Consider the following 27,299-nt stretch of genomic DNA (forward strand, 5'->3'; position numbering starts at 1 on the left):
ACTCATTACGTCGATAAGAGGGCGAAATCAGGAAGCACGTAAGTACTGGTTATTTCCGAATATGCTATTGTCAAATACGCCACCGTCACGAGTCCCCCAATCCTTTTTGTAGGATTGGATGGGAAAAGGGTATCAAGATCGGATGGCAGGTGAAGGAGGAGCAGAAGAATCGCTTCGATTCTTTGCAGCGAGCCGGTCATCGCATCAAAAGCCATCAGATCACCGCCTCATGCTCCCTCAACAACCCCATCGTAGTTTTCACAGACTCCAGATCCCCAACAGCCGTACCGGAATCCAAAAATTGGGCGAGACACCCCAGCGGTGTCAGCCCAAGATGATCCCGCGCATTCACATCAGCGCCCCGCTGAAGTAGTCTAACGCATATCCCATACTCGTCCTGTCCAAGCAGCGGCCCGCTCAAAAGCAGATGCAGCGGAGTTTTGCCCTGTCCGTCAACGACCTTGGAATCGGCTCCGTTTCTCAGGAAGATTTCGCAGACGCTGCGGAAGCTGTAAGCCCGAGGCCTGATGACCTTGGGCGAGGGTCTGGCTGGGCTTTTGGGATGCAGAATCAAATGTAGAGGTGATTGTCCGTCGCCGGATAGGAGGTTTGGATTGGCGCCATACTCAAGGAGGCAAATGCAGATGGCCATTGAGCGGAAGGGGCAGTGCGGACGCAAGACGTAGTGCAGGGGTGTGTTTCCCTGATGATCCCGGGGATCGACATGGGCACCCCTGATGAGGAGGTCTCTAGCCCCATTGGCAGTTTGGGCATGTGCAGCCAGAAAATGCAGAGGTGTACGTCCTTTGGCGTCCATCATGTTCAAGTCAGCCCCATTGTCGAGCAGCAATTCATGTATGCATTTCTCGTAATTCATGGGGTACCTTGAAACAGAAGAAATGTAACGAGGCGCGCCCCTCATGATGCTGAATGTTCACGTCAGCTCCATATTTCAGCAGAAGTTCGATCAAGGTTTAAAGTGGCAGATTATTATCACTAAGCAACAAGTAGGCGAGCGGTGCGAGTCCCTCTGAATCCCGCACATTTGCATTAGCGCGTGCCTCTAGAAGCGTCTCCATAATGATGGATGGCATCATGGAGGCCTGTGAAGCCGCCAGCAGTGGGGTGTTGCCTTCATCGTCCAGCCGCTCTATGTCGGCTCCAAGATCGATAATGTTTTGCATGGCGGGCTTGTTGTACCGGGGTGGAGGGCTGTTTGGCCGTTCTCATTTGTTGTATCGATAGGAATCCCGAAGTCGCGATATAATTTGACGAGGTCATTGTTCCTAGAAATCATTGCTGTTTGGAGGAGTCTTCCGTGACATTTGGGTCAGCTCCGCGTTCGAGCAACGACCGAGTGATCTCGAGATGTTGCCAGGTTGCCGCAAGCTGCAATGCTGTCAAATGGCCACTGACGGGCTCATTGACTGGCCACCCTTCATCAAGCACGAACTGAACCATGCACGGGTCATATTCTCTGAAAGCCAGGCAAAGAATATGTTTTTGATGGCGAAGAATATCACGGGGTGGCGCATTCGTGCGTCTGAGGCTATAGTACCTCAGGCAAGCCTTCAACTGCCAGCATTGAGATATCATTGCGGGTGTAATGTAATATTTCTGGATAGAGAGCTTGGTAGCACCTGCTCGCCAGTCGCGAATATAACGGGCCCAGTCTTCGGTTTTCAGGATGGTCGGCCAATCCTTGAGACCTCCATGCGCCCGTAGAACCTCCGCTACCTCAGTTGCATTCTCCTCGAGCGCAAATGCCAAAGGAGTCTTGCCGTCGTCGTCAGAGGCGTTCACGTAGGCGCCGTGCCGTAGAAGAAGCGCCGCTGTTCCGACTTGGTTGGCTATAGCGGCGTAGTGGAGTGCAGTCCGCCGCGACTCCCCGGAGCGGAGATTGACGCGATCGATTAGTAGCTCGACAATGGGCTCCTGGCCGTAGTAGGCGGCCCATTGCAGCGCCAATGCATATGAGCGCTTCTCGCCAGCCATGCGTTGCGAGGCGTCATATTCCTTGCAGTGATGACGGCCGTGCTGATATTTTGTCTTGTAATAAAGTGCGAGTTCCGGTCGACCTCTTTCGATCAGGATCTCCATGGGTTTTCGGCAAACTCCCTCTGGCAGACCTTTTTCACGTGCATCCTCCTTGGCGATCGCGTCGAGGTACTCAGTGCGGGAAAAGCGGGAGAGGGCATCTTGGATCAGTTCAGTGAGGCGACGATTACCGGCGAGTTTTAGAGAGTGATAATCGAGAATTGATACATGCAGAAGGATCAATTGTATTATATCGAACGGCAGAACGTCGAATGAACGAGACTGGGAAGACATGATAGTGGGACACAATAATGGAAGGGACCCCGCGCGATAGACGACTCGGCCAAACCTCGACCATTTTCCGATCCCGGTCCGCGCTAAACCTTCTTGGGCCAGCCAAAAGCGCTGTTCTAGTAACCACTCTTTCGCCAAATATAGCCTTGGCTAACTATATGTACAGGCAGGCTCTTTGTTACGGGTTGGGTGATTCGAGTATCCCTAAGTCTATGTATTATTCATCGCCTCGGCCATTATCTACAGTAACCAATATCAAAGACATTCGAAACCAAGAACATCCATGGATTGTCTTTTGGAGAGATATCTGAACCATGGACGTCGTATTCTAGCCATTCTCTCCACGTCATGCTCCCACCCAACTTTATATATAACGGACCCCAACCACAATATCATTCACCTTCATCCAACCATCACCATTCAAACAATCCCATCAATTCCAAGGACAAGAATAATAACAAAACGACCATAATGTTTCAAATCCTCCTCGGCCGCGGCGGCCAAGCAGCAGGTCGCCGACTGCGAACTGTACGTTCACCTTGACCCCTTTCCTCTTTAACGTCCCTAATGTGGCCAGAAACCCCCCGCAGACGGTCGCATCCCCTACGCCTCTCTATACCACCAAGGCGCAGCCTGGAGTGCTGGTGGCGTGGGGGTTGGATCGACTCTGTTTGGTGTCTATAGGACTTTTCATGCGATGAGGGTGTTGCGGTATATCAGATAGTCTACTGCAGAGTATGGGCTGCATTGTTTCGTTTGTATCTATTGAATTAAATGAATTCGTAGCGTCTTTCAGTGAGCAAGGTCGAGAGGTTCACCCTGTCAATGAGGGCGATAGACGGATAGTGTTCATGTCACGAGGACGTAGCGAAAAAGAATGGACCGGCCGAGACTCGTGGTGGCGGGCACAGAACCAACCAGCCCTGTCCCACGGTTCAAGCTCGACAGCTGCAGCTCCAGCCTGAGCTTTCCCCAGGCTCCATGTTTCACTATTCCATATGGCAGAATCAACGATTATCGTCACCCCACCCCCGCACTTCCAGAATCGATAACAAGACTGCCTAAGCCCAGTATGCGAGCATCAGCCTTTTCTGTTCAAAGGCAGCGAGTATGAAGGCGTATCATCCAATCAATCTTTCAGATTCAACACCAGCCATTTGGCGCAGACCGCAGTGCAACCATACCGACAATCCAGTAATGGTTCCCTGCCCATTCATCTCGCGGCGTACAGTCCTCCGTCGAAGGACTCGACCGATTCGAGGCCTTGTTATCGAGTGGTACAGATGTGACGTCAAGAATCGTTATCCATGGATAGGCGCCGACTGCCCATCGTTAAATGTCCTTCTTCCTACCCTCCAGCAGTGCTAATATGTCGATCTAACCCTTCAAGCTTTGATCTTCAATATGACTACTCAAATCCGTTAATTGATAAACCCTGAATCTCAGAATGACGCTTCGCATCAAACCAAGCACACTCACAACCACCCTCCGAGCCTTTACACCTAACCCCTGCCTCTCAGCCCTCCACCTGCACTCCAGGACACTCACAAGTACACCAAGCCTCCCCTCCCCTCCCCCCCAAACTCACCCCTCCACCGGTCCAGACTCTATCCAAATCGAAATCCTCGAACGCACAATCCTCTCCCCGGAACGGTCCGAGGGCACAATCTCCGGCACCGACAACGCCGTCGGCACAACGCACACAGCCTACGATCCTTCCACCACAACTCCGGAATCCGAATTCGCGTGCTTCGAGTCCGAATTCAGTCCCTCCTCCGGCGCCATCGACCCGCTCTTCATTAGCCCTGCAAATAGGGACTTCTCCCAGCTCCTGAGTCGAGAGCTCGACGGCCGCGCGGTGGAGTGCGATAAACTGGACCGTCTGGGATTAGGCGGGAGTTTTCGCGGCTGGGTGAATAAGGGGAAGAGTGTTAAGGTGCGGGTTATTGGGAAGGACGGGAAGGGGCGCGAGGTGTCGAGGCAGATGAGGATGGGGATGGGGGATGAGGGGGATGAGTTTGAGAGGTTGTGTCGCGGGTTGAGGAGGGTGCTTATGAGGTATGCTCTTTTTTCGTATTCTTTGCTTGTGATATTGGGGTTGGTGCTGATGAGTGTGTAGGGAGCGAGTGGAGGAGAAAGACGGGAGTCAAAAAGAGGTTTAGCTGGATGTTGACTGGAGCGTTGCGAGAGTTTCTGGTAGGGGCTTGGTGATGACGAGCTGAAGACTAGTGTTGGTAAACCCGAGTCGGGGATTATGTCTACGGATATTGATTCAGTTGAGATGCACTGATGGATGTACTTGATAGTCAGATAGCTAGCGATATAAAATGTAACGGCCTTTTAGATCACACCTCACGAGTTCAGTAATATCTCAATTCGTCAAGACTACTGCCTCTCCTTCCACCCCTTCGCACACTCTCCAAACGTAACAAACTCAACCCCCTCCCACCCCTTCAACCACCCAATAACCCGATCAATCATACCAATGACATGCGCCATGCCGCTGGTATCAGGGTGGAGAACAAGCGGGAACACAAAGTCCTGCTGCTGGCCGTCGATGGTCTCATGATACAAGAACTCAAATCGCGCCTTCCAATTCGTCTCGATTGTTTCGGGGCTCACGAAGCCGTGTGAGTTGGCGGCTGCGGGGAGGAACTGCATTGGTGTCATATCCTCCATGTACCAGTTGCACGGGATCTCGACCAGCGTGCTGGCAGTCCGCTGTGCGGGTGGAGGAAGCGGGTGCATCCAGCTGGAGGCTGAGACTGAAGAGGAGAAGTCGATTGGTTGGGGTGTTGTTCGAGAAACCAAGAAGTATGGGGAGGAGTCGTGGTGGGTCAAGGAGGTATCTGTCGATGTTAAAACCAGAACATCGTATGGGTAATGGGGTGTCGCACCATATAAAAAGCCATGCTCTTCAAGAACTTTGATAGTATGCTCCCGAAGTTGATACAACGGAGCTCTCCACCCCAGCGGCTTCTTCCCTGTCAGCTCCGTAGCAAGCTGAACGCACTTGTGGATGACATCCTTCTCTTGGGCTTCGGTCAACTGCGTCGCGCCCTCGTGTGCGTAACCATGGCAGCCAACCTCAGCTCCAGAGTCGACAATTGCTTTGGTCTCCTTGGGAAAAGACTCCATCGAGTGACCGGGGACAAACCAGGTCACTGAAGAGGAAATGCCATGTTTCTCGAACAGACGCAGCAAGCGGGGTACGCCGACCTGAGCTGCAAAGTAGCCGCTGCTGAAATCAGCCAGGCCATTAGTAGGCGAGGCGCCCGTTCCTAGAAAACCAGAAACGGCATCGAAATCGACGGACAAAAGGACTTGGACTCGGCGGGCGGACATGGTCGGCTCGATAGGTGTCTTGTGGAAAGAGGATGGAGAAAGAATCGGAGGGCGTCCGATCGGAGAAGACAAGTGGGATAGAGTAGAGTGGGGTGGGGTGGGCCCTCAGAGATCCCACTCCCTCCTCAACCGCAGATTGATTACTGTACTAACCATGTATTATCGGCAAAAACCCGGGGTTTCCACTATCCCCACGTCTTACCAGTTCCCAACTAACCATCATATGACTTTCGTGATCTCACTCTCCGGAAATGCTAAATAAAATGTATCTCGCACTGGGGATTTTGAGTCGCAACGGAGTCGTCGACCGTGTGGCGGGTCTCTGCGCATCCCTGCTGCCCACTATATATGACGTTTGAGTCTTCAGCTTAGCACAGAAGAACGGTCAAGAAGACGGCAATACACTGGACAAGATTGAGAAGGAGGTGCGTGGCTGGACACCTGATGAATCCGGTCTGTCGAAGTGTACCGTGCTTGAGAGAATGTCAATAACCACACAGGCCACCATCTACCGGGCAGCGGCACTGCTGATTATTCACTGGCATCGCATCCCCTTGACTGGCAGCTGCAACTCAATTGCAACAGCCCTCGCGAATAAGATTTCCGCAGCAAAAGCCCGTTTCTTCGCTACTGCGAGGCCCTCGGCAAAACTCTGCATTCTGTATTCCCAACGTTTATAGCCCTTCTACAAGTCTCGTGCCCCGAAGAAGAAGATACCTGGGAGATTTCGACTTAGCTTTGCACTCGCCCAGCCTGCGTGGATGGCCTGGTGGCCTTTAATAAGTATGTCTGAGAACAGCGACGGCTTGGGTTTCGTGGCTCGCTGTTTGACCTCATTGAGACCAGTCCGGACTTTCTTTGTGTTCCTTAGAAGCATCATATGGCCTTGGAAATGGCTCTAATACTGAACATCATTGTTGATACAAACTGTTCGAACCGGTTTGGCAAAATATGTTGGCACCAGCTTAGGTACTGTTTTTAGTCGAAGGAACGGCAGCGGTAATGTCAAAGGCACTAATAATGCAAGCGGAGCGATTATACTCTTATCGTTCACCGACACTACTTCTAGCCAGTCCATGCTAATAAGATTGGTCGAGAATTCGGATCCTGACTCGCTGGCCAACTCACCCAGCCCTGAAGCGACCGCAGAACATGCATCCCGAGCCCGATCTGAGATCTTACGCAACCACGATTCAGCTTAGCCTCCCTACCAGATTCGTGGAGAGACACGGGGACGAATACGACTACGACACGGAGAAGAGCTGGAGCTCATGCACTATAAATTAACGTGCATCTATGGGATCAATAAGCAGCCATTGAGTCCAAACAACCAGATATTGTCCAGGAGTTCCAATGCGCCTGTGTATCTTGGTAACATAGGCGAAATAGAAATCAGCGTGCCTTGCTTAAAACGCTGAGTTTGTGTGACTGAATCAAATTGCAAGGCCAAATTAATTCTGGACGAGGACTCCGGGGACACTTAATCAAACCCTTCGGCAATAGATAACCTAGATTCACCCATACAACCCCCCTTACAGCACATGCCAATCGACTTTGTAAGTCTTGGGTACCGAGACCAAAGGGTCTGGCTTGCACCAGAAGCTGCCAATATTGACAAGGTCACCAGTTGCAAGCTCCTTAAGAAGAATACCATCTATCTGGCGCCCATAGCGCAAACAAACCGCAAAATTGCGAGTTTTTGGAAGATAATTATCCACCCAGTGATCTAGATCCGTATCCGGTTGATGAATATCTTCTAATTGGGAGAAAGAGGTCCCTGGAGGGGGAGCATGCATGTCTGCCAGGATTTCATGATCCACAGACCGCACCTGCCCCGTATAGGAGATAATGCTCGCCTGGTGGATATCAACACTAAGATCCGTGTTGATCCTCCATGTCTTCACCGACGGGTGGGCGATATTGGGAATGCCGGTGCTGGCAGCCGTACTATGAATCTTGGCGTATCTGTCGAAGCCGAATGGTAGCATTGTTCCGGGGCCTTGATATATGGTACTCGGGCTCGACTTGAGAGTTCGCAAGAGATCTGGAATTAGTCCAGCTCCAGGAATATTTGCAGCGTAGAATTGAGGGCCGACTTTGTCTGCGACCTCTTGAAGAAACGCTAGTGGGTATCCATTCGCTGAAAATGGCGGATGGGACTCTGGCGAATCTGATATGTCTTGCATGGCAGTGCTGTACCAATCTACCGCTCCGATGGCGGACATGATGGCCTCTGCTCGGTTCGCCTGGCAATACCGCTGGCCGCCCATCGAGAGGATGGCCTCTCTCGATACATTGGGAAATTCAATTAGTGCACAACGGAGAAACAGATAATGAAGGCCCTCGATCACCGGTGGGTAGTCGTTCTCAGCCATGTCGCCACCAAAGAGGTCAAAGGTATCACGTTTCTCTTGCTCCAGAAGCCTCTCGTCTGGTACTCTACGTCTCAGGGCGACAAGATCATCAAGCCGGACAGCTGTTTCCTTGCTCCCTCTAACTGCAAAGGCATTCCACAGGCGATCGCACAGGATCATGTCAGGCCGAAGGCATAGCTCTTGCAGTGTCCACAGGGAGGAGAACCATCCATTTAGTTCACCAGATTTGGACATATCGGGAGAAGAAGCAAGCTCGAGGCGCACCTCCGGGTCGGCGTTGGCAAGGTCGAGCATCCAGGATGGGAGCTCACTTATCAAGCTCATGTATTTGATGGAGAGAATGCGAAGGACGGCATGCAGGCCCTCCCACCCATCCACGTCGTTCAGCCAGGCAATGGCATGTGTAGCACCGCGAAAGATCGTAGCCTAGCGAGCAATTTCATTACGTGCTATCTGCTTGAGCTCAGCACTTTCGGGCTCTTGGGGAATGCAGAGCAAATCAAACCAAATAAAACAAGTATCTGCCGGAGCAGATTTAAGGATATTTGGTAAGTCGGTTACGTTGAACTTTGTGTTTTGAGGAATGAGCTATTCTTCGACTCCCTGGACTGGCACCCAGGGCGCGTTCTCCTTCTTCCAGCGGCCCCATGTATGGCTGATAGCCGTATATTGAACCCGTTCCTTCAGCTCCTTTGTGACACAGGTGCGCCGCTTTTTGACATCCCACAGATAATACGGCATATCAGCGTGCACCACGTCTTGTGGAAGCCATGCACATGGAGAGAGCGATGCGCCGATGGATCTGTTATACGCAGGTCCCTTGGTTTCGGTATTTATATTGTGCGGCTGTTGACTAAAGCTGCGTTGGTCACTGAGAGACAAGCAAACCGCTGCAGCAAGCCTTTGAGCAGCCGCTGCCCGGGCACATATCTGGCGGTACCCCGCTATTAATGTTGGACGGTCTAATTTGCGTAAGAATTCAAATCCCAAAAGGGACTGCATGTCCCTCTGATATCCCCACTGGTTCCCTAGATCTTCTTCCTCATATTCGTCGACCGCAGATAACTGGCATACCGCAGCCCTTGATTGTTCTGCATTGGCTTCGAGGTCGGTCGACCCGTCCCACCATTCCAGGAGTATGCGAGCAATGTTAGCTTGCTCAAGGGAAAGATGTGGTTGCAATCTCTCGAAGTTCCCAGGGCTCAGCAGGAAAAACCACCTTTCGAGCCCTCTTTTACACGGCCCGCAGCTCTCATCCAGTTGGAGTTCATGGCCGAACAAGCTTGCAATCATCTCGCCAACGGGCTTTGTGTTATCTCCCTTAGGGACTCCCTTCTCTGCTTCCTCTCGAGTAGCGGTTGGAGGTGGGAGTTCGTCCAGCGGTTCGAGCAGCTTCGGGCTACGAGCAGAGTAAAACGCAGCCACCACAAAATCCTGTTTCACTTCCTCATATCTGACCGTATATTGATCTGGCGAGCCTTCCTCATCAAGTGGTTGCACGAGGTCCCGCGCTAGTCCTCCGAGACCAAAGACGAGGTCTAAATTTGCCATCTGGTTATCGTTTTGCGTAGGAGACGACTTATAAGAGAACGCCACATTCCCGGCTAGCTCGAGCCTTTTAAGGAGTTCGCGGAAACAGAACGCACCGAACGCTTCGGGGTCATCCTTAAGATATTTTTTCTTCTCCTGGAGGTCGGACTGAAGGTCATCATTGTGCGGGGGCGTTGAATGCAGCATTACCTGCTCCCAGAGATTAAACACGCCCTGGTAGAACTGCTCATCTGAGAGGAAACCATTATCAACGTCTGTTACAAAATCCAAGAGGGTTTTGGACATGTTTGCTAAATCGTGCATGTCGATCGCACAAGTACTAGCAAGGTTGTTCACTGTTCTCCCAAGGCTCCGGGGGATCTGACTGTTTCTTCACCTGTTAACCAGAGCCGCATCCTCAGCTTGCTGCACTGACCCTCTCTTGGGGCTGGGGGGATGCCCGCCCCAGACTAGCGTGAAAAGCACCAATCACAATAGCCCAAGTGGTCTTGCAGTCTGCCTGCAGCTTCAAATCACATGATATATCGAATTTGTCGGAGCATACTGCCCTCCGGTACGGCCTGCCCCTAGGGGTTCGACCTATGACCCGCTGGCCGCACGTTTCGGCCGGACCCCAGATTTCCCGCCGCCGCCGCGGCGCCTGCTGGCCAATGGAAGTCATCTGGGTTAACATGGGGGATTCGCGAGGTCGAGAGCATTCTTTTAAAGGTAAACAGACCTAGTTATAAACAGCCTTGTTCACGTGGAGGCCCTGCCGATTTTTGTTTTTTTGACCTAGTTTACGTCCGCATCACTATCTGGACAAGGCAGTCTTGGCAGCCTTGGAATCTGGTTTCCCCGTCTCTTTTCTGGTTTCCCTATTTCTCTTCCCGGCACTCTAGTTTCCTGGTAGAGGTAGCCAGAACAGCTCGATTAAGGTAGGGAGGATGGAACCAGTCAAGGTAGCCAGAACCACTTGTTCAAGGTAGCCAGAACCGCTTGATTAAGGTAGCCAGTGTAATGGGCATTTACCTAATAACTACTAAGTAAGCGTACGAGTGTTCAGGCAATGAATTGGACTAAGTAGAGGCTTGTATTTTGTTATAGAATTTGTACAGGTACAAGTTCCCAAAGACCTCCTTTCCTGGAGCCTTCAGCGCCTATATGGTCTCCGACTTGCTACCAACCCAGGACTAAGCTAGTGTCAGAAGCAGGCAGCCAACGACAGCCAATGGTTACACTACGCCGCTGGCCTACGTGTGACAGGAAGAACAACGGGCCGATTAGAGTACGCTAGGCCAGGGAGGAACTAGTATCATATCAGTATCAAGATGCTGATATGACCAACAAAGAAGTTATACTTAAATGCTTTGATGGGTATGATGTAAGGAACAAGAAAGCAATAGCTTCGTCGGCGAGTTCGCGGTACTTTGAGATTGCCTGGGTATAGATGGCCGGAATCTGATCTTGGGACATCGCTAGGCATCAAATCGACACGGTGAATCAATGGACTGGTCTCGATTAACGGTTCGTAGGAGTTTTTGAATTTCTCTGCGAGGCCGGCGCGAGGTAAGACGAGTGAGGCAGCGACTGGACGCAGTTGAGGCTGAGCACACAAGGGCAGCAACAAGAATTCTCCAGTGTTGGCCTACAGGTATCTAGGCGTCTGCGTTGCTCTCAGCTATGATCTAGGCTAGTAACTCGACCCTGAGAGTTGCTAGCCACTTCTTGTATTCGAGGGTAAACTAAATAAACTAGCTGCACGCCACAAACCCCATGATTGCTTGTTGCTATGGCTTGGCTTTTATCAGAAACCTTAACTGCGCGCCGAGCGTGTTTGAGCGACATATTGAAAAGAGCATGGTCATTCTTTCGTTGGGCAAAGCCAGCGTCTAGCTGCAGTCGGTAACCGGGGACGGCGAGGGTGGAGCGACTGTCGCCCGCGTGTTTTCCATCTTTCTGCGAGTGACTGAGCCGGTAAACCGTGGGGAATGGATAGCAGCAACTCGCAGATTGATGGAACCCAATTGATGGAGATGAAAAGTTCCTGTCTTTGTTGTTGGGATGCGCGCAGTGGATGAAGAGAAACAGGGGCCTAAGGAGAGGGAAGACCCGGAGAGGAGGAGCTGCCGCCAAGGCTGGCCTACGCAATCGCGACATGAGGACGGGGCGCGACGAGATTTACATCGAGCATAGAGCCAGGGAGCTGTTACTATGATGCTGTGGGTAGGTTACTGAAATCCATTTTCTGTAAACAAACTACGTGCCTAGGACATTGAAACAGGTTGATCGTTGTCAATATATAGTCAACATGCATCGCGTTAAGAATCCCCTCTTTGTATTTTGTACGAGAAGAACCGTCGTCGAAACAACCTCAAATAGTAGAATAAACAGTATAATTCACCTTTCCATCTTCAATATATCATGATGTACATGGGCAGGGCCAAAGTGTAATCATATCCTCCGCCTTATCCACAAAACCTCAAAATAAACAACGCAGCAGGTAGAGACGACCAAAAACAAAACAGCAAAGTCGTAATAAGCAGCAAAGAATCCATCCACCTCAATCACATCCATTGCTATACCTGCCTTTCCACCCTCAAAATCTGTGTCAGGCACTTTTCGAATGCCCCTTCCCAAACGTCTTAAACAACCAAGCATGCAACACCCTCGTAAATTCCTGATACGCCCCCGTCTGACAATGATACCCAGCAGTCCCATTAAACAGATGCCGCTGCGCATTAGCCCCAATAGCCTGCGCAACCTTCTCCCCCTGCCCAACAGACACAAACTCGAACTCACCGTCTGCAATCAACACCGGCATCTCGATGCGGTCAAGAACATCGTCGAGATTATACTCCTTCGTAATGTTGAAGAATTCAGATGGAGACTGCGTGTTCATTGCCCACAGGCCATAGTCGAGACCCCATGCTGCGTCAGCGGGGAGCTCGTCCGCGTCTCGGAGGGAGAGGACCGTCTTGTCGAACTCCGCATAATTGCCTGCCTCGTAGATTGCCAGGAGATCCATGTCAGAGGGTAATTGCTTCGTGAACCCATCATACGCATCCCAAGGCCCGCCGATCATTATTAGCGCAGAGAGCCGCGGCTCAAATGCTGCCGCCCGGCCGGCGAGGTATGCGCCAAATGAGTTACCCAGCAGGGCGAGTCTCTCGGTATCCACGACGTCTGCGTGCTCAGAGAGAACGTACTCTACGACCGGCGTGACGACGCGCTCCCATTGAGGAATAAAGCCGAGGTTCTGGGTTCGTCGGACAGTAGGCTGCCCGGGTCCCTCGTAGGTTAAACAGTTCCAGCCGCGAGCTAGGGCGTGCGCAACGAAGTGGTGGTATGAATCTTCCTGCGCGGCGTCGAGGCCGTTTCCAATGATCAGGGTTGGGAGCTTGGTGGTGTTTGATGATGACGCCGCGTACCAGATTGCTTCGATTGTGAAGTTACCATCCGGAGCTGGGATCTGGATACGCTCTCCTGGAATAGGAAGCGCGGCGATGCCCTTGTTAAATGCTGCCGTCTGCTCATCCCAGAAACTGTTGATTTGAGGGTTGTTCCAGTTGCGGTGGTTGACTTCGTCGGCGCGGCGGAAGTAATGCGCTGTTGAGAACCAGGTGTCTCGTACATTGATTGGGTCGAATGCGTTCTCTGGGTCTTCGGCTTGGGCCTTTGTTGACAGGGCCAGCTCGTGGAATGCTTCGGTGTAGAAGGAGAAGTTGCCTGGTGCGGCTTCGGTCTTTTGGGCTACGCCTAGGATGGGGCCGATGTCGGAGCCTCCGCTTAGGGCATTACTCAGACCGACGAGGAAGTTGAAGTTGAAGTTGGAGGTTGTGCTTAGGGGCAATGTGGGAGGGTCTGGATCGGTATTGTTGGCTGCAAGTACTGGACTACCGAGCAAGAAGGCAGTGAGAAAGCACGCGGCTAGAACAGCGAAAAAAGACGATCTCATGACTGATGTAAGTGTATAGTCAGGTAGAGTAGCTCAGGAAGGACTGGTTTTTTTATCCATCATCGCAACCGATGTGTTGCCAGTGTTTTTATACTTCGTCAGGGTGTCCAGGCAGATGGTTTTTTACCATATTGGGAAGCAGCGAAACCGCTCTCGGCAGCTAAACCATTTCTAGTAGAAACCTCGCGCCGACGGCTTGACATTAAGTTGAGTTGCTGTCGATCCTTGACGCCCAGCCCACTCCGCTGACAGCCTCTAGCCCTAATCCAGTATGCGGCATGCGATGGCGGCTTTCCATTGGTCAAACCGAGGCTTTAGGGTCGGCGCCATGGCTTTCGACGTCATGACAAAGCTCAGCCGTAGGCACTCACATTCTCCATTTTTAAACGCATACGAGAGCCGCGCCCCTAGATATCCCATCTCGCATCGCAACAAAATTTCCACTTCCAGAATCCCCCTCCAGCAAATCGTCACACATTGACCAGTAGGCTACATCGCAACATGGTCAACCGTGGACCTTCCAAAGGCTGCACGACATGCAGGCAGCGACGAGTCAAATGCGACGAAGCCAAGCCTGAATGCCAGACATGTCGCCGCCTCAAGTTGAGATGTGGAGGGTACAGGACGCCGCCTGGTTGTCGGACCCTCAAGTTCAAAGACCAGGGCCACAAATTCAGCGCCAATGAGCCCGCTTCTGGAAGTCCCTTGGAGCGAACGGGAAAAGTAAAACCGCAAGCCCTAATCCAGTCTCAGGACGCCAGCCCTACCCTATCGTTACACTGCTTGGCTTCCCCCGACACCGCGGTGCCGTTCTTCCTGGGCAACTATGCCCTCATGGGCCGGGGCATGGAGTCCGCGCGAGGATTCTACGAGATCCTGGTTCCGGAGTACGACGCACAGCCAGCGGACTCGGCTCTCTCACTCGCTGTGTCGGCTCTTGCTTCCAAGACTCTGTCCCTTTGGCGAGGAGCGGCGAACCTTCAAGAAACAGAGAAAATATACACCCAAGCCGTCGGGGCTCTTCGGTGCTCTGTAGCCACCTGCTCACAGCGGCAAGGGGGTAAGGTAGCAACAGCAACCCTATTAGCCGCATTAGCGCTGCAGCTATACGAGAATCTAGCCTCTATCTTTGGCCTGCGCTCTGCCGCGACACGGGTCCACCATGATGGCGCAGTGTCTCTGCTACCTTTCACGAACCGTGACCCAAATGACGATCCCACAAACAACAAGGTAGCCGCGTACGTCCGGCGATATATCCTGCACAATGAAGTGTCCAGTGCCCTTCGCCAGAAAAGGCCATTGCGGCCCCATGCGTACGATTTGATAGCAAGTCAAGAAAAAGATCTTGTTGCCGCACCCGATAACCCTAGCTCAACGCTGGATCTCATAGGGACGTCTGTCGCTGAGCTGCAGGCCAGTTACATTTCTTTTCTAAGCGACTGTAGATCCGTGCCTCCCATTCAGAATGTCACAACAAGAATGAAGTGCGCCTTGCAAGCCGAGGCGCAGCATCTCGACGCCCAGCTCGTCTCATGGGCACAGAGCGTCCCCGCTCATTGGACGCCATTGAAAGTCGCAGGGCAGGATCTCGACCCATCAATCGTGGTAAATGCCTTTGAAGAGACGGCCGAAATATACCCCTCGTGCCAGATCGGCAATGTGTGGAACTTCTGGCGCTGTCAGCGCCTCATTTTGGTGAAGATTATCCTGGCCTTGAACTCACTCAAGGAAGATCAACCCGATAGGCTTAACGCCATTATCGAGTACCCAGCGGATGTTGTACAGTGCAGGCACACCCTCCAAGGCCTCGTCGACTCCCTCTGCCACAGCGTCCCCTTCTACCTAGGGAATCGGGTTAACCACTCGAGCATGCACGACTTCACGGATCCAGGTATCATCTTTCCAACTTACCCTGCTTCTCCCTCTCCACCTTCGTCTCTCCCAGTGAATCCAGGGCGCAACGACCATAAGCGCCATCTCATCGCCCAAGGCCACTGGCACATCATGAGTCCGCTATCCTGCCTCCTGACACTTCTATCTGATGACGAGGACGACGGGCACTCACTCGCGGGAGCTCTGAGACCTGGACAATGCGATTGGATACGAGGACAGTTTTTGCGCGTCTCAACCCTGCTTCGATTGCCGACTCCCAGTCGACCGGGGGGTGAAGGACCTACCCGTAGTACTAGTAGAGTGGGTGGCGGTATGGGACAATACCGGGGCCTGGGGTTGGAGAAAACACCAGCACCAGCACCATCGCCCATATGGATGTCTACTGGTTCGAATTCGGAAGTGGACGTGAACGTGAAGCCCGAATATCTGGCCAGAAGGGTTAGGAAGGCGGCTGTGTTTCTGAGCGGGCCTTGATCATTAATTCATTGACCGAGCTTTTTTATTTCTTCTTAAGGTGGGAGGTGATAAACGCTAAACCGGGGCAGGAGAGTGTGGCTTGGTCTGATCGGCGTCTTCTGACCCCAGGCCATGGAGAGTATCGCTCATGCCTCCGAAGCAGTTTAGCTTATCTCACCCTTGTTTTTATTAACTGGTGCCCCGTGGATCATCTTAATGTTCGCATACTTCTACCTTGCGCCAAAAGCCTTCCAGTGTTTGTGTGTGCCCTATTTGTGCTTAGCTTAACCATCTTCTCTAAGAGGTGCAATATGGTACCATGTAAATTGCATGCTGCATTCGACATCGTACAACGGCACCTAAACTACACATTTACTTTACGTTTAAATACCTACGATACCCAGCCTGGTTCTAGGCTTAGTCATATGCACGCCTTGAGCCCACTTAGGGCTACCATAAGTTCCAAGGTTAAAGCGCCAGGCAAGGACCTGCAGTATTAGCTACCACCATGTACAGAATCAATTAACCCGACAGCTTTGGGGGTTTGGAAGCACAATTCCGCAACGGTATATGTAAAAGGGATGAAATGAAGCTTGAAACTATGAAACTATGATACTGGGGTATGACTAGGTACCTAGGTAACAGAGATCCGTGGCATCGGACTTCCAGAGACCTCGTCCAAACAGCCCGATTCAGTACATGTCAACAAGACCATACCATACCCAGGATAAAAACAGAAGAGTGAGAAACGTAACAAAAACAGAGACACCGTCAGCCAAAGGTAAAAGCCCATAGACCAGTGTGCACTAGCAACTAGCGCCTAGCAACCTCAAATCGAAGCTACGACAGCATCCCAGCGCCCATCAGCCATCTGCGCTCCAGAAACATGCGGCGGCGCCTCAGACTCATATACCGTGCACACCGTATCCGGATGGCAATCGCGAATCATATACCAGCGCTCGCGCTCCAGTTCGGTCCTTAACTGCTCGATGCAGCTTAGGAGGTCTGCGTAGGTCTCGGCGTTGATTGGGTTGGAGGGGTCAGTACCTGCCTGGCTCTGCAGCTTCTCGGCGTTGGCGAGCGCGCCCTTCACAACGCGCCACATGAGGCCGCGGAATTTGCTGCGCAGGGAGGACACTGCGTCCTTGAGGCCCTCGAGGTTGGCAGCTTCGATGTAGGGGGTTACGTAGGCGGTGTTTATGTGGTAGGTAGGCTTGGTATCAGTCACGGTGCTGGTACCGTTGAAGAGGAGTGGCAAACCGTGTTTGGTCAGGAGGGCAGCGATGTCGGGGTTTGCGACGGTGCCGGTCTCTGCAAAGGGCCAGATGCGGAAGCGGAAGCTGCGGCGGGTTACGTCGTTGCCGGCCTTGAGGATGGATTCTAGTTGCTTGGTGTCTCCGTGGTGGATGGCGTAGTATGCGAGCAGGTAGACCAGCGTATGCATTAGGGGCTCTTTAAGCTGTGGGATTCACGAGGGAGGCCTGGATCTAGCATGGACCAGACCTGTTCACGCCAGGCCTGTTTGTCTTGAGCATTCATTTCAGCGCCGCTTGCTTCGGGGGTGTTGTCGTCGAAGAAGAGCAGGCGAGGGGTTGCTTTGGTATCGGCGACTACCTCGAGGAGTTGTCTGACGACTTTCTCTCCATCCCACCCTTCTGCAATTGCCATGTCGCGCATTTCGGTGAATCAGTGAGAGAAGTTGTAGGGTTCCTTTTCAAAATTCTTGACATTGGCCTTTAGGTAGCGGATTTTCCACTCGCGAGGGAGGTTTTGAAAGCGATGATTGTACTGCAAGCTCGCCCGGTCGTGAATTTGAAAGCCGTTGACCTCCAGACTGCGGCTGGTAATCAAGGTTTCGGTGAAGACTCTGTTCCATTCATCTATAGTATCCAGGCATCAGCTTAAAATTACAAATAACACCTCGGGGACGACACGACTTACGGTTGACAAGGCGGGCCTTGAGAGTATCAAGGAGAGGGTTACCATCGGCGGCCTGCTCGATGATCATTGTAAAGATCTCCAGCGGTAGTTTCTCCATGTCGAGACCCCTTTGGCTTTTTGTCTAATGTGAAAGATAGGAGGAGAGAACAGATGTTGGAGACCAGTCGGTGTTTAATCAGAAAGGTGAATATCAAAAGATGAAGAGATATAGGAAGGAGAGCAGCATGAGAAGATAGATGAAGGTAGAATATTGAAACGGGCGTAGAGAGACTGGACTGTTGCAGAGGGAGAGATATGCATAGACGTAGAGATGAAGGAGATCAGAGGAAAACGACGATATGCCCAATCTTATTGACGCTGCTGGCAATCCAAGGGACATGATTCACCATAGGCCTTCAATCACCTGGACAAGCGGTCATTCACTGCATGCTCATTCCAGAACTGCACTCCAGACTGCAGCCTCTTTGAGGTGGTTCTAGGGGCTTAGCCCTAACCAGGGGCACAGGGTGCGTGCATTACCAGACATAAGCTGACAGTGATCAGGGCATGTCTGCAAATTGGTGGAGCTTCATTCACTCTGGGCATCCGTAAACTGAATGAAGCGGACTTGGCCTTCCAAGCTGTCCTTGCAGTCAATCCCCATCTTCTCCTCAGCAAGTATAAGTGTAACCATCGTTCCTTCGTAACCACCCCACTTACCATCAACCACATCCTCCCTTCATTCTTTCTCAACAGATTCATCCTTGGCCTCTGATCCAGAAACCAACTCGTGCCCACCGACAATATGGAGAGACTTCCCGTTGGGTTGTTCTACATGGTCATCAAACACGCCGTCGAAGACAACCCCCTGAAGGACACCTTCGGCGCCCGCCTGGTCAATCGTGTCTGGGATGAAGTCATCACCGAAAAGCTCATCCGTAGCCCCCGCTTGGAAAGTGAGGACGGCTTGAACCTGGCTTCCAACCTCCGTCACGACAAAATACAAATCGACGTGAACAACCCTTGGGAAAGCTTTCCTTGCGGACTCAAGCTGCTCTACCTCCAGCACAGATTCGGACATCACGAAACCAAGCCCTGCAACTTCAGCAGCTGGATACACGAAATGCGTCCACTTGCTAAGACGTGGAATGGGGATAACGATGACGAGGAGAACTGGCCAGAGATTCAGTTTAAGCTCTTCCACACTGCAGCCTCCAGCGAAATGGGGACTCGGTTCCTGTACTACCTCAGCCCTGACTCGTCCGAACTCGCACCCGTGGAGTACACCGACACTACCTATTTTGAGGCTCAATTCTGGTACATGCCGTTTGAGCCCCTCGAGAAGACTTTCAAGATCATGTTGGCTCACTACGCAATCCATCACGGGGATACTGGGGATCTTATCCGCCTTCTGAAGGATGGTCACGACTTCACTGCGCGCAGTACCCGGTTCCGGCTTTCTGGACTGGGAGAGAACTGCACTGAAGAGGGGGCCATACGTCCGGAGATCGTCAAGATCCTGCGCAAGTTCGGCGCGCTCTTTCAGCAGTGCGATATCCCGTATCTGGTTACTTGTTCAAAGACTCTTCTCTGAATCACATCCTCGACAGCGGCGGCTGGAACGCGTGCACACGAGGTTTCGAGGCTACCTTGCTGCTCTGCTGAAAGGCGCTCTGTGTCATGCAGAGAACAGGTATTTCGACGCGAAAGTCAACGAGACGGGTTCCCTGGGCGCCGATGCCCAGGCAGTAGAAATTGCTAGATGGGACGAGATTATACAGTATCTCGAGGGTCCAATCGCCAAAGTCAAGTATGAGATCCGAAATACCATCGCTGACGATGCCATCAGGACCAGGGCCTATCACGTTGACGATGTTCCCTTTTTCTTCTCATGGCGTGGCGGTTGTCATGACACGGGGTATGCTGACGTTCTCTTATAATGATCTCTTTTCTCTTGATTACTCATACCGTATCAGGGTATTCCAATAATCAGAGTGGCTAATGGCAAATAAGTATTGCACTGGTAGCATTTCATCCCGCAATAAACTCGAGAATTGTCCATCGGGCGAAAATAATGAAATCTTCACCTTGTAGACTCGTAGCACGCAGCAATCCTCTTGCTCAAGAGGGCGCGCAAGTACTAGGTAATTGTCTCGTTGACTGGGAGTGAGATATGGCAGAGCGATTCTCGAAGCGAACCTCCCTACCAACCAACCCCTTCGTTCTTTCCTTAACCACCTAATCATACCAGTACCTACTTTGTGTTGGCTCAATATCGGCACACTAGCACCAGCGCCTTCGCAAGAAGTGCTCCAGTTTGTAGCTTTGCTTTCCTAATTGATCCTCCTGCTAGTTCATCTAAACGCATCACGGTGTCAACATCGTCTCATTCTATCCTGTTACTCGTCTCTTTCCCTGTCATCGCCTCCTGCTCACCCCATCCTAATGAAATCAGTCCCCGGTACTAGACTAGCTCCCCCTTTTTTCAGAACCATTTTCATCGGCTTTGTGCTTGATCGGTCTCTTCTGGGTCGTATCTGTCTCTGATATCCCTCTTATATCCTTCTAAGCCACCGCGCAATGGCCATCACTACAAACGATTTTACATCCGTTTCTTATTCTAGACGTACCTAGGTGCGGCTCCTCACTTACATTGAGCTACGGGAAGCCAAGTCCAAAATCTTGGAAGCGGGCTCGTTGTGACGACCAATGGCATTGTGGCAGGAAGTGGAGTTGAATTCTGCCAGTTGTTAGAGGAGTCAACGAGTTGGTCGTTGATTGTGTCAGGCTACTTGGAAGGATCGTTGATGGTCCTGGATGCTTTCTATCCCGACGGTGAATGCTTCCCCTGCTGCTGCGGCTGTCGATGACCTCATCCTTGACCACGTTCCGTGATGTTCAGGACCCTCAAGTCTATTCACAAAAGTATGGCGGCCTCAGGAAGCAGCAGAGGCCAGTTTTCTTGATCTGTCATTCACTTATAGCTGGTCTTGGAGCTGGACTCGGTCCCGAAGCCCTTCCTAGCGGTATATGATATCTCTCTGTGCCCTCAATATCCATCTCCTCCATAACCTTTCCCTCATCTTCATCTCTAACTACCTTTCTTGGACAATATCGTTTGTCTTCTGTAGCTCTTATGGCTATTGCTACACCTATTCGCATTCGCAATTGCGATCAGGCACGATGGCCGGCCTACTGCCTGACCTCCCCCACCTCCCAAAGGAGATCCAGTACATGATCCTAGAAGAATATGTCAACCTGTGCTCACCCTCAGATGCTCTGACCCTTCGTCTCGTCAGCCGTAAGCATTCTCTAGACTAGTGGTCATTGTCAAGCTAACTGACTCTCCATGAACAGGCGACTTTGAGCAAGAGACGACCCGCCTCTTCTGCTTGCGCATTCAAGGCGAAGCAACAATGGCCTTCTGTGGACCCCATACCCATACCCGCTTCTGCCACCCCAATCACAACTGCAACCACCATCTCCAACCCTCCATATGGTCGCGTGCATCCGTTGAGCTCAAGAAACGCCTCCTGCGGGAGTTTTGGCAATCCCCAATTCTCTGTCCATCCTACTTCAAGGCCTTCGTGACGCAGATGCTTGGCCTTGTCATGCCTATTCAAGGTCAGCGGGATCAGCGGAATGCGGTCCTCACCCAGCTCTTGGAGACCATTGCCCGTGGTACCTGGAACGACACCGACATGCTGATCTCGACCAACGTCATTGAGCACTACAAGCCTGGTAGGACCGAGGTTCAGACTATGCTTGGAGCCTGGGATACGGAGTCCGTTGACAGAACTCTACACGCCCTCCTGGCCGACCACGCCCTGCACCATGGCAATGTCCCGGACTTGGAACTTGAGCTCGTGCACCTGCTTGATGCCCCTATGCTCGGCTCCCCCAATTTCGGTGTCTTTCTGCTTGAAACTGCAATGCGCAAGGGGGATCTCGACGTTGCTAGGCTGCTGGTGCCTCTAGTTACACCAGAGCTCTTCGATCAGGTCTATTCCGCGCGGCCGCCCTACGATGTGGTGACAGCAACGTTTCTAGTCTCAGCCTACGGCAAGCTAGATATCCTCGCCGTGATGCTCCTCTTTGCAAAGCCGTCAACCTGACCGCGCGCGTCGTGTCCAGGGCCTTCGAGCAGACGTCAGTGCACCGCAACTACGCCACCGCGCAGTGGCTCCTGGAGAACTACGCCGACTACTTCGATCCATTGGATGATCTTTTCCGCGAGGATATGTCCCAGGCTCTCTTTTCGGCCGTCGACGATCGCCAAGTCCTCTTCCTCGAGGTTCTGCTTGCCTCGCCGATGTTCGATCCATCTTACATGGCAAACAGTATGAGTGGCCACGTCAATTCGCGTGGGCAATTGAATACGCGTGGCCTATTGTACAACCTAATGGACCACATCGAAACGGACATGAATCACCCCTCGCCCGAACGCACTGAAATCCTCAACCTCCTTCTCGCCCACAACGGAAACTCGGGGATCAACACGGCCCTACGCCTGGCAGTCGACCAGGACGACATGGACGCATTCGAACTCATGCTGGACCACAACATGGGCATCATCCGCTGGTCCCGAGCCTACGGGACCGTCGACCCCTCCAAATGGGGCCTCCCAGGCTCAAAGACCAACCACCTCTTCCTCGCAGCCGTGCATTTCAGCCACGAGCAGCTCGTCCAGATCCTCCTGCCCCGCGGCGTAGAGCACACATTCTACCACGGCGGCAAACGCTTCCGTGTCGAGAGCATCGCGCCCAATACAATCTCGTACCTGGACCTGACTCTGCGCCTGAACCCGACCTCCTTTGCCGACACGGATATCAACGACCATGCCGCGGCGCTTGTATCTGGCCGTCGCCTCCCGCTGCCTGAAAGCCTCTACAACGTCGCGTCCCACCACCGTCGAGCCACGGGCATCATGGACAAGTACGCTCTTCTGTCTGGAGTCGATGTGCAGTTATTCCGCTCTGTGCGGGTGTCGTCCACAGTCATCGAGCTTGACTTCGAGTGGACTGAGGAAAATAAAGGTTATTGGCCGAACACATGCTGGAGAGTGACTCTGATTCTGATTCTTATGATGATCATGGTGATAAGGGCTATCTGTCTTACGAACGGCCCGCGAAGGAAGGGAAGTTTGTTGATATGCAGGTGGCGAAGCGATAGGGTAGGTACGGTAGGTACGGTTCTGTTCATCTCTTGATGTAGGTACTTTACCAGCGGCCCTAGCGTTGCGATGTTTTGTTTTCTTTTCTTTTTTTGTTTATCGTTTCAACAATATTCGTGAATGTATCTAGGCTTCCATTTCTAGGCGTACAAATTGGGATAGCGCGAGAGTCTACATATGTAGGTACCCTAAGATATCATCCAAGCCTTATTGACCGTGCTGGTACATTCTACGCAGGAAGTCACGATTCCTACTCTCATTAGTAACCGCTACCTCCCCTGCATGAAGATTAGAATGTTCTGTTGTAGAGCTACAGACTGTCTAACCTAGTAAAGTTCTGCCATCACATTCCAGTCCTCTTGACATGTTAACTGCCATCCTCGAACCGCAACTACCCTAGCTATCTATCGATCATAAATAGCCTTATCCACGCATCTCGTGACTGGTAAAACCAACAAAATGCGCCACACCGAGGCTCGAGCAGCGGCGCTACATGCAACGCGCCGTGCCGCAGCAGCCGGTCCCTCGTGTCCAATCGCAGCCCTACTTTAGGCACGCCTCAGCGCTTACTACGCCACAACCCACAGGTGTACTCCGTAGGTTGATTGGCCAGGGTTTGTTGTTTGCGATAAGGCTGTCATGCGGGGTATTGAGCTGAATCTGCCTCGAGGGATGTAGGCGTACTTGAGGTGTCGGGGCTGGGGATATATAAAAGGATCTCGTGTCGTAGTAAAGGCCTGAAAATTCCAGAACATACCATACCATACCGTACTTTACTTTCCAGCATATACACCCCCATCTAGACCACGGCACTTTTCCCTCTAACAACACCTGCAATGTCAAAAGGACAACAAGCAACAGATTCGGCCACGGATAAGGTCTTCTGCCGTCCCTGCCAGAGGTCGTTTGTCGACGCCAACGCTCTACGAATGCACTGTCGCAGCTCGAAGACTCACCAGGGAAACACGAAGAAGCAAGGTATGATCCATCTGGATGTTTGCTATGTACTCGCAGCCACGAAGCTAACTGATGAATGTGCAGCTACCCCTCCACAACCCCCCCGTGAGAGCGCGACCGCGACCGCTCCACAGTCAACTCCGACTATCTCAACCCAACAAGCCACCTGCAGCCCCTGCAACAGGACCTTCAGAAACGCAGCCGCACTGCGCGATCACATGAGGGACTCCCCAAAACACAGAGTCGTTTCCCCCCCGCCGCCAGCTTCAAGGCCGGAGAAGGCTCCAGCTCCGGCGCTTAACGCGACCGTCGATGTCGCAGTCCCGCACGGGCAGGTGTTTGGTCCGTCAACTATACTAATTGGCTCGGGCTTTAGTTATGACTGGGAGCAACTCCAGCCAAGATATCCGAATGCATTGTCCCAGGCACCTGCAGCAGGTTTCTTTGACCCCACGACCCAGCAGGTCTATGTTTCATTGCAGCATCCACACTCTCTAGCGGAGATTTTCGGTACATCGGATTCAGTTGCATACGATCCCATGGGGTGCGTTTGGGTCGAGCGGTTATCGGATCCGGATGGGCCTATCATGGACGGGGATGCCCACGCTGCTCCCCTCGAGTTGCGGGCGGCAGACATGGACGATGAAGGAGACCTCGACGATTCCGGCTCTGAGAGCGCCAAGTCTCTTGCCGAAGTCGAAGTGCTGGAGCCATGGTCACCGATCCTCCCGCGCGAGCGCGGTGTGCTCTTCCACTCTCTCCAACAACAGTGCCACTCCAATGAATGCCTATCCGCCGAGCACTACTGGACGCAACCGCCATCTGCCACTGAGATAGACATGACGAGGAAGTGTAATGACTGCGGAGGTGAGCGAATCCTCGAGTATTTTACCAAAATCAAGAACAATATATACTGACCCTACCCTACTATCTATCAGTCGTGAAACGGAAGAGTACTACCGACGCAGCGGAGTCAGTCTGCCGATTCCACCCCGCAAAGAAGTCCTTTGAGGTACGTCTCCAGTCTTCACGCGAGGTCCTCTGGCCCAATGTCTACCATACCTGCTCATTGACACCTATTTTTATTTTTTTCAGAGAGGAATAATCCGCGGCCGCGGCGGCGGCGCTTCAAATGACGCACGGTGCGCCAACTGCCCGCGCGTCGGCAACAAGGGCGGCTGCATTGTCCGCCGCGCACACGACTTCGCCGCACCGGACGCAAAGCTGCGGGAGATGCAGCAGACGCCCACATCCACATCCAGATCCAGCCCTGACCCTTCTGCGCGGAAAGCCGTCGTCATCGACTGCGAGATGGTCGGCGTGCTGGGGGCAAATGCCCGCGAAACAAGCGAGGTTGTCCGGCTGTGCGCGGTGGATTTCCTGACCGGGGAGGTTCTCATCGACACGTATGTTGCTCCAATGGGACGGATTATATCGTGGCGCACCAAGTTCAGCGGGGTTACTGCGGCGCTTATGAGGGAGATGACGCGGCGGGGAAGGGTGGTCAGTGGCTGGAGGGCTGCGCGGAGCCTGCTGTGGCAGTTTGTCGACGCGCACACTGTACTCATCGGACATGGGCTGAACAATGACCTTGCTGTGCTGCGGATAGTCCACACCCTCGTTGTCGACTCGGCGGTCATTACGCGGCTTGCGGTCGGTGAGGATTGTAGGAGGCACTGGGCGCTGAAAGTGCTCATGCAGCGGTTTCTGGGCTTGGGGATTCAGACGGGACGAAATGGGCATGACTGTCTTGAGGATACGTTTGCCGCGCGAGAGGTTGTCTTGCGGTGTCTGCGAAACCCTGCGCTGCTGGAAGCGTGGGCGGCTGAGGAGCGGAAGATTATGGAGATGAAAAGGAAGGCCGAGGAACAGAAGGACGAAAGCGACTGATGAGCGAGTAATTGATTAGTTTTGCGAACCTTGGGGGTCTTGCAATGTGTTTTGTTCCCTTTCTTTGCTTGCTTTGTTTACATTTGTTTGTTAGGTGCTGGTTTGACTTGTATGATGTCTTGTTATTGTTATGGTTTCCGAAGGATAGCCACTGTGTACTGTATGGTACTTTCTCAATCTCCAACCCGTTTTATGTACGAAAACGATCGAACAGGACACCTGCAGCACGTGAATTGCTATGCCGAGGCTCCTCTTCTGGAAGATGACTGGGTCGGAGGCGAGGGAAATGTATATCAAACAGCTGACACACCAAATATGCTTGCGCGAGGAACGACCTGATGGCCATGCATCAGCCATGATACCGCGTTCCAGCCCAGTCCAATACCTCGAGAGCTGCACCTTGAGCGGCGCGGACAGCATGTTCCGTTCGCCAGTCCCGACAACCTCGACAACATACGTGCTCTTCTCACTCAATCGTCGCAGAAACTGCTAGATAGCAAGGCCACAGGAAATGATAATGCCAGCATTTCTGGTCTCGCCGGGCTTCACCAGAACCTTTTGAACCTTCTCCTAGCCCTTCAGCTCGCGAACTGGTCGTCCCACACTGGAACTCGGAGGGGGCAAGCATGTTGATTAAGACTGAAATGGGGAAGGGGAGGGTACATATCCACTATCTATGAACGGCTTTTTTCGAACCAAGAGCGGATTATGGCTTCCAAATTGTTTTTTTTTTTTTTTTTTTTTTTTTTTTTTTTTTTTTTTTTTTTTTTTTTTTTTTTTTTTTTTTTTTTTTTTTCCACGGGCTAGACCCGTGAAATTTAAAGGTTTTTTTTCTGCATGTTTTTTTTTTTTTTTTTTTTTTTTTTCTTATGAACACGGTCTTGTTAACGGGCAACTTGAGGTGTGTGTCGTAATTTTGGGGTACATTAACAGAGAACTCTGGGTCGAGAAATCCGGCTGTCATATCCTAAGACTTTACCCCTCTTTGAGGTACATATAGTCAGGCAATAATGACCATGGTCAGAAAGCATGGTGCAAGTCCCGGCCGCCTAAGCAACCCTAACTTACGGTAGGTAATTCCCCTCTGGCTGGGAAAGTACAAGCTCTACCACCCACCGCACATTTGCATCTAAATAATAATGGTATGAATTGTGCAGTCGCCATAAATTCCCGAGAACCCAAAAGCCCTCAACTTCTAGATAATACCCAATGCAGTTGCTCTCACGGTGCAATGATTCCCTTCCTCTGCTGAGGCTATCTTGGCGCCAAGAACCATGTCTATACAAGCCATATCCATTATCTAACAAACACATACGACCACAGGGTGTGGAGAACAGGGCTTCCCGTCCGCTCAGCCGTACTTAAGCCACAGGTTGAACGCGGTTAAACAGTACACAAGCCCTGGACTAGTTACTGCTTTATCCGTAGTTGCCACTAGCTCACAGGGTAAGTGCGAGTGATTTGGGTGATG

General features: G+C 52.1%; 11 protein-coding genes across 11 annotated transcripts; 4 read left to right on the forward strand and 7 right to left on the reverse strand.

Moving 5' to 3' along the window:
• Window positions 1–214: 214 nt before the first annotated feature.
• On the reverse strand, window positions 215–1,184 carry BDW74DRAFT_183103 (ankyrin repeat domain-containing protein; the record flags this gene model as incomplete). The annotated part of the gene is made up of 2 exons (XM_073730426.1): window positions 215–926; window positions 1,006–1,184. The coding sequence occupies 2 exons, from the start codon at window positions 1,182–1,184 to the stop codon at window positions 215–217; spliced, it is 891 nt and encodes a 296-aa protein (XP_073578876.1).
• Window positions 1,185–1,293: 109 nt separating this feature from the next.
• On the reverse strand, window positions 1,294–2,331 carry BDW74DRAFT_183104 (ankyrin repeat-containing domain protein; the record flags this gene model as incomplete). Its single annotated transcript, XM_073730427.1, has 1 exon — window positions 1,294–2,331. The coding sequence occupies one exon, from the start codon at window positions 2,329–2,331 to the stop codon at window positions 1,294–1,296; it is 1,038 nt and encodes a 345-aa protein (XP_073578877.1).
• A 1,447-nt stretch (window positions 2,332–3,778) lies between these two features.
• On the forward strand, window positions 3,779–4,493 carry BDW74DRAFT_183105 (uncharacterized protein; the record flags this gene model as incomplete). The annotated part of the gene is made up of 2 exons (XM_073730428.1): window positions 3,779–4,389; window positions 4,451–4,493. 2 exons carry the CDS (start codon window positions 3,779–3,781, stop codon window positions 4,491–4,493), a joined length of 654 nt encoding a protein of 217 aa, XP_073578878.1.
• A 223-nt stretch (window positions 4,494–4,716) lies between these two features.
• BDW74DRAFT_188696 (polysaccharide deacetylase family protein) lies at window positions 4,717–5,676 on the reverse strand (the record flags this gene model as incomplete). The annotated part of the gene is made up of 2 exons (XM_073731794.1): window positions 4,717–5,180; window positions 5,229–5,676. 2 exons carry the CDS (start codon window positions 5,674–5,676, stop codon window positions 4,717–4,719), a joined length of 912 nt encoding a protein of 303 aa, XP_073578879.1.
• Window positions 5,677–7,071: 1,395 nt separating this feature from the next.
• BDW74DRAFT_188699 (uncharacterized protein) lies at window positions 7,072–9,911 on the reverse strand. The gene is made up of 2 exons (XM_073731795.1): window positions 8,652–9,911; window positions 7,072–8,477 (listed from the first exon to the last, which is right to left on the reverse strand). Exons 1-2 carry the CDS (start codon window positions 9,903–9,905, stop codon window positions 7,209–7,211), a joined length of 2,523 nt encoding a protein of 840 aa, XP_073578880.1. The 5' UTR covers window positions 9,906–9,911; the 3' UTR covers window positions 7,072–7,208.
• A 2,245-nt stretch (window positions 9,912–12,156) lies between these two features.
• Window positions 12,157–13,539, reverse strand: psoB (hydrolase psoB; the record flags this gene model as incomplete). The annotated part of the gene is made up of 1 exon (XM_073731796.1): window positions 12,157–13,539. The coding sequence occupies one exon, from the start codon at window positions 13,537–13,539 to the stop codon at window positions 12,193–12,195; it is 1,347 nt and encodes a 448-aa protein (XP_073578881.1). The 3' UTR covers window positions 12,157–12,192.
• Window positions 13,540–14,066: 527 nt separating this feature from the next.
• BDW74DRAFT_162457 (uncharacterized protein) lies at window positions 14,067–16,264 on the forward strand. Its single transcript, XM_073725959.1, has one exon. The coding sequence runs from the start codon at window positions 14,374–14,376 to the stop codon at window positions 15,904–15,906; it is 1,533 nt and encodes a 510-aa protein (XP_073578882.1). The 5' UTR covers window positions 14,067–14,373; the 3' UTR covers window positions 15,907–16,264.
• Window positions 16,265–16,717: 453 nt separating this feature from the next.
• BDW74DRAFT_183110 (uncharacterized protein) lies at window positions 16,718–17,332 on the reverse strand (the record flags this gene model as incomplete). The annotated part of the gene is made up of 1 exon (XM_073730429.1): window positions 16,718–17,332. The coding sequence occupies one exon, from the start codon at window positions 17,330–17,332 to the stop codon at window positions 16,718–16,720; it is 615 nt and encodes a 204-aa protein (XP_073578883.1).
• A 242-nt stretch (window positions 17,333–17,574) lies between these two features.
• BDW74DRAFT_183111 (uncharacterized protein) lies at window positions 17,575–17,926 on the reverse strand (the record flags this gene model as incomplete). The annotated part of the gene is made up of 2 exons (XM_073730430.1): window positions 17,575–17,768; window positions 17,830–17,926. The coding sequence occupies 2 exons, from the start codon at window positions 17,924–17,926 to the stop codon at window positions 17,575–17,577; spliced, it is 291 nt and encodes a 96-aa protein (XP_073578884.1).
• A 687-nt stretch (window positions 17,927–18,613) lies between these two features.
• Window positions 18,614–19,402, forward strand: BDW74DRAFT_183112 (uncharacterized protein; the record flags this gene model as incomplete). The annotated part of the gene is made up of 1 exon (XM_073730431.1): window positions 18,614–19,402. One exon carries the CDS (start codon window positions 18,614–18,616, stop codon window positions 19,400–19,402), a length of 789 nt encoding a protein of 262 aa, XP_073578885.1.
• A 4,332-nt stretch (window positions 19,403–23,734) lies between these two features.
• On the forward strand, window positions 23,735–26,491 carry BDW74DRAFT_162458 (uncharacterized protein). The gene is made up of 4 exons (XM_073725960.1): window positions 23,735–23,959; window positions 24,023–24,805; window positions 24,877–24,950; window positions 25,034–26,491. Exons 1-4 carry the CDS (start codon window positions 23,818–23,820, stop codon window positions 25,826–25,828), a joined length of 1,794 nt encoding a protein of 597 aa, XP_073578886.1. The 5' UTR covers window positions 23,735–23,817; the 3' UTR covers window positions 25,829–26,491.
• Window positions 26,492–27,299: the final 808 nt, after the last annotated feature.

This window comes from Aspergillus multicolor, assembly GCF_047715735.1.
Source record: "Aspergillus multicolor strain CBS 133.54 unplaced genomic scaffold BDW74scaffold_41, whole genome shotgun sequence".
Taxonomy (NCBI): domain Eukaryota; kingdom Fungi; phylum Ascomycota; class Eurotiomycetes; order Eurotiales; family Aspergillaceae; genus Aspergillus; species Aspergillus multicolor.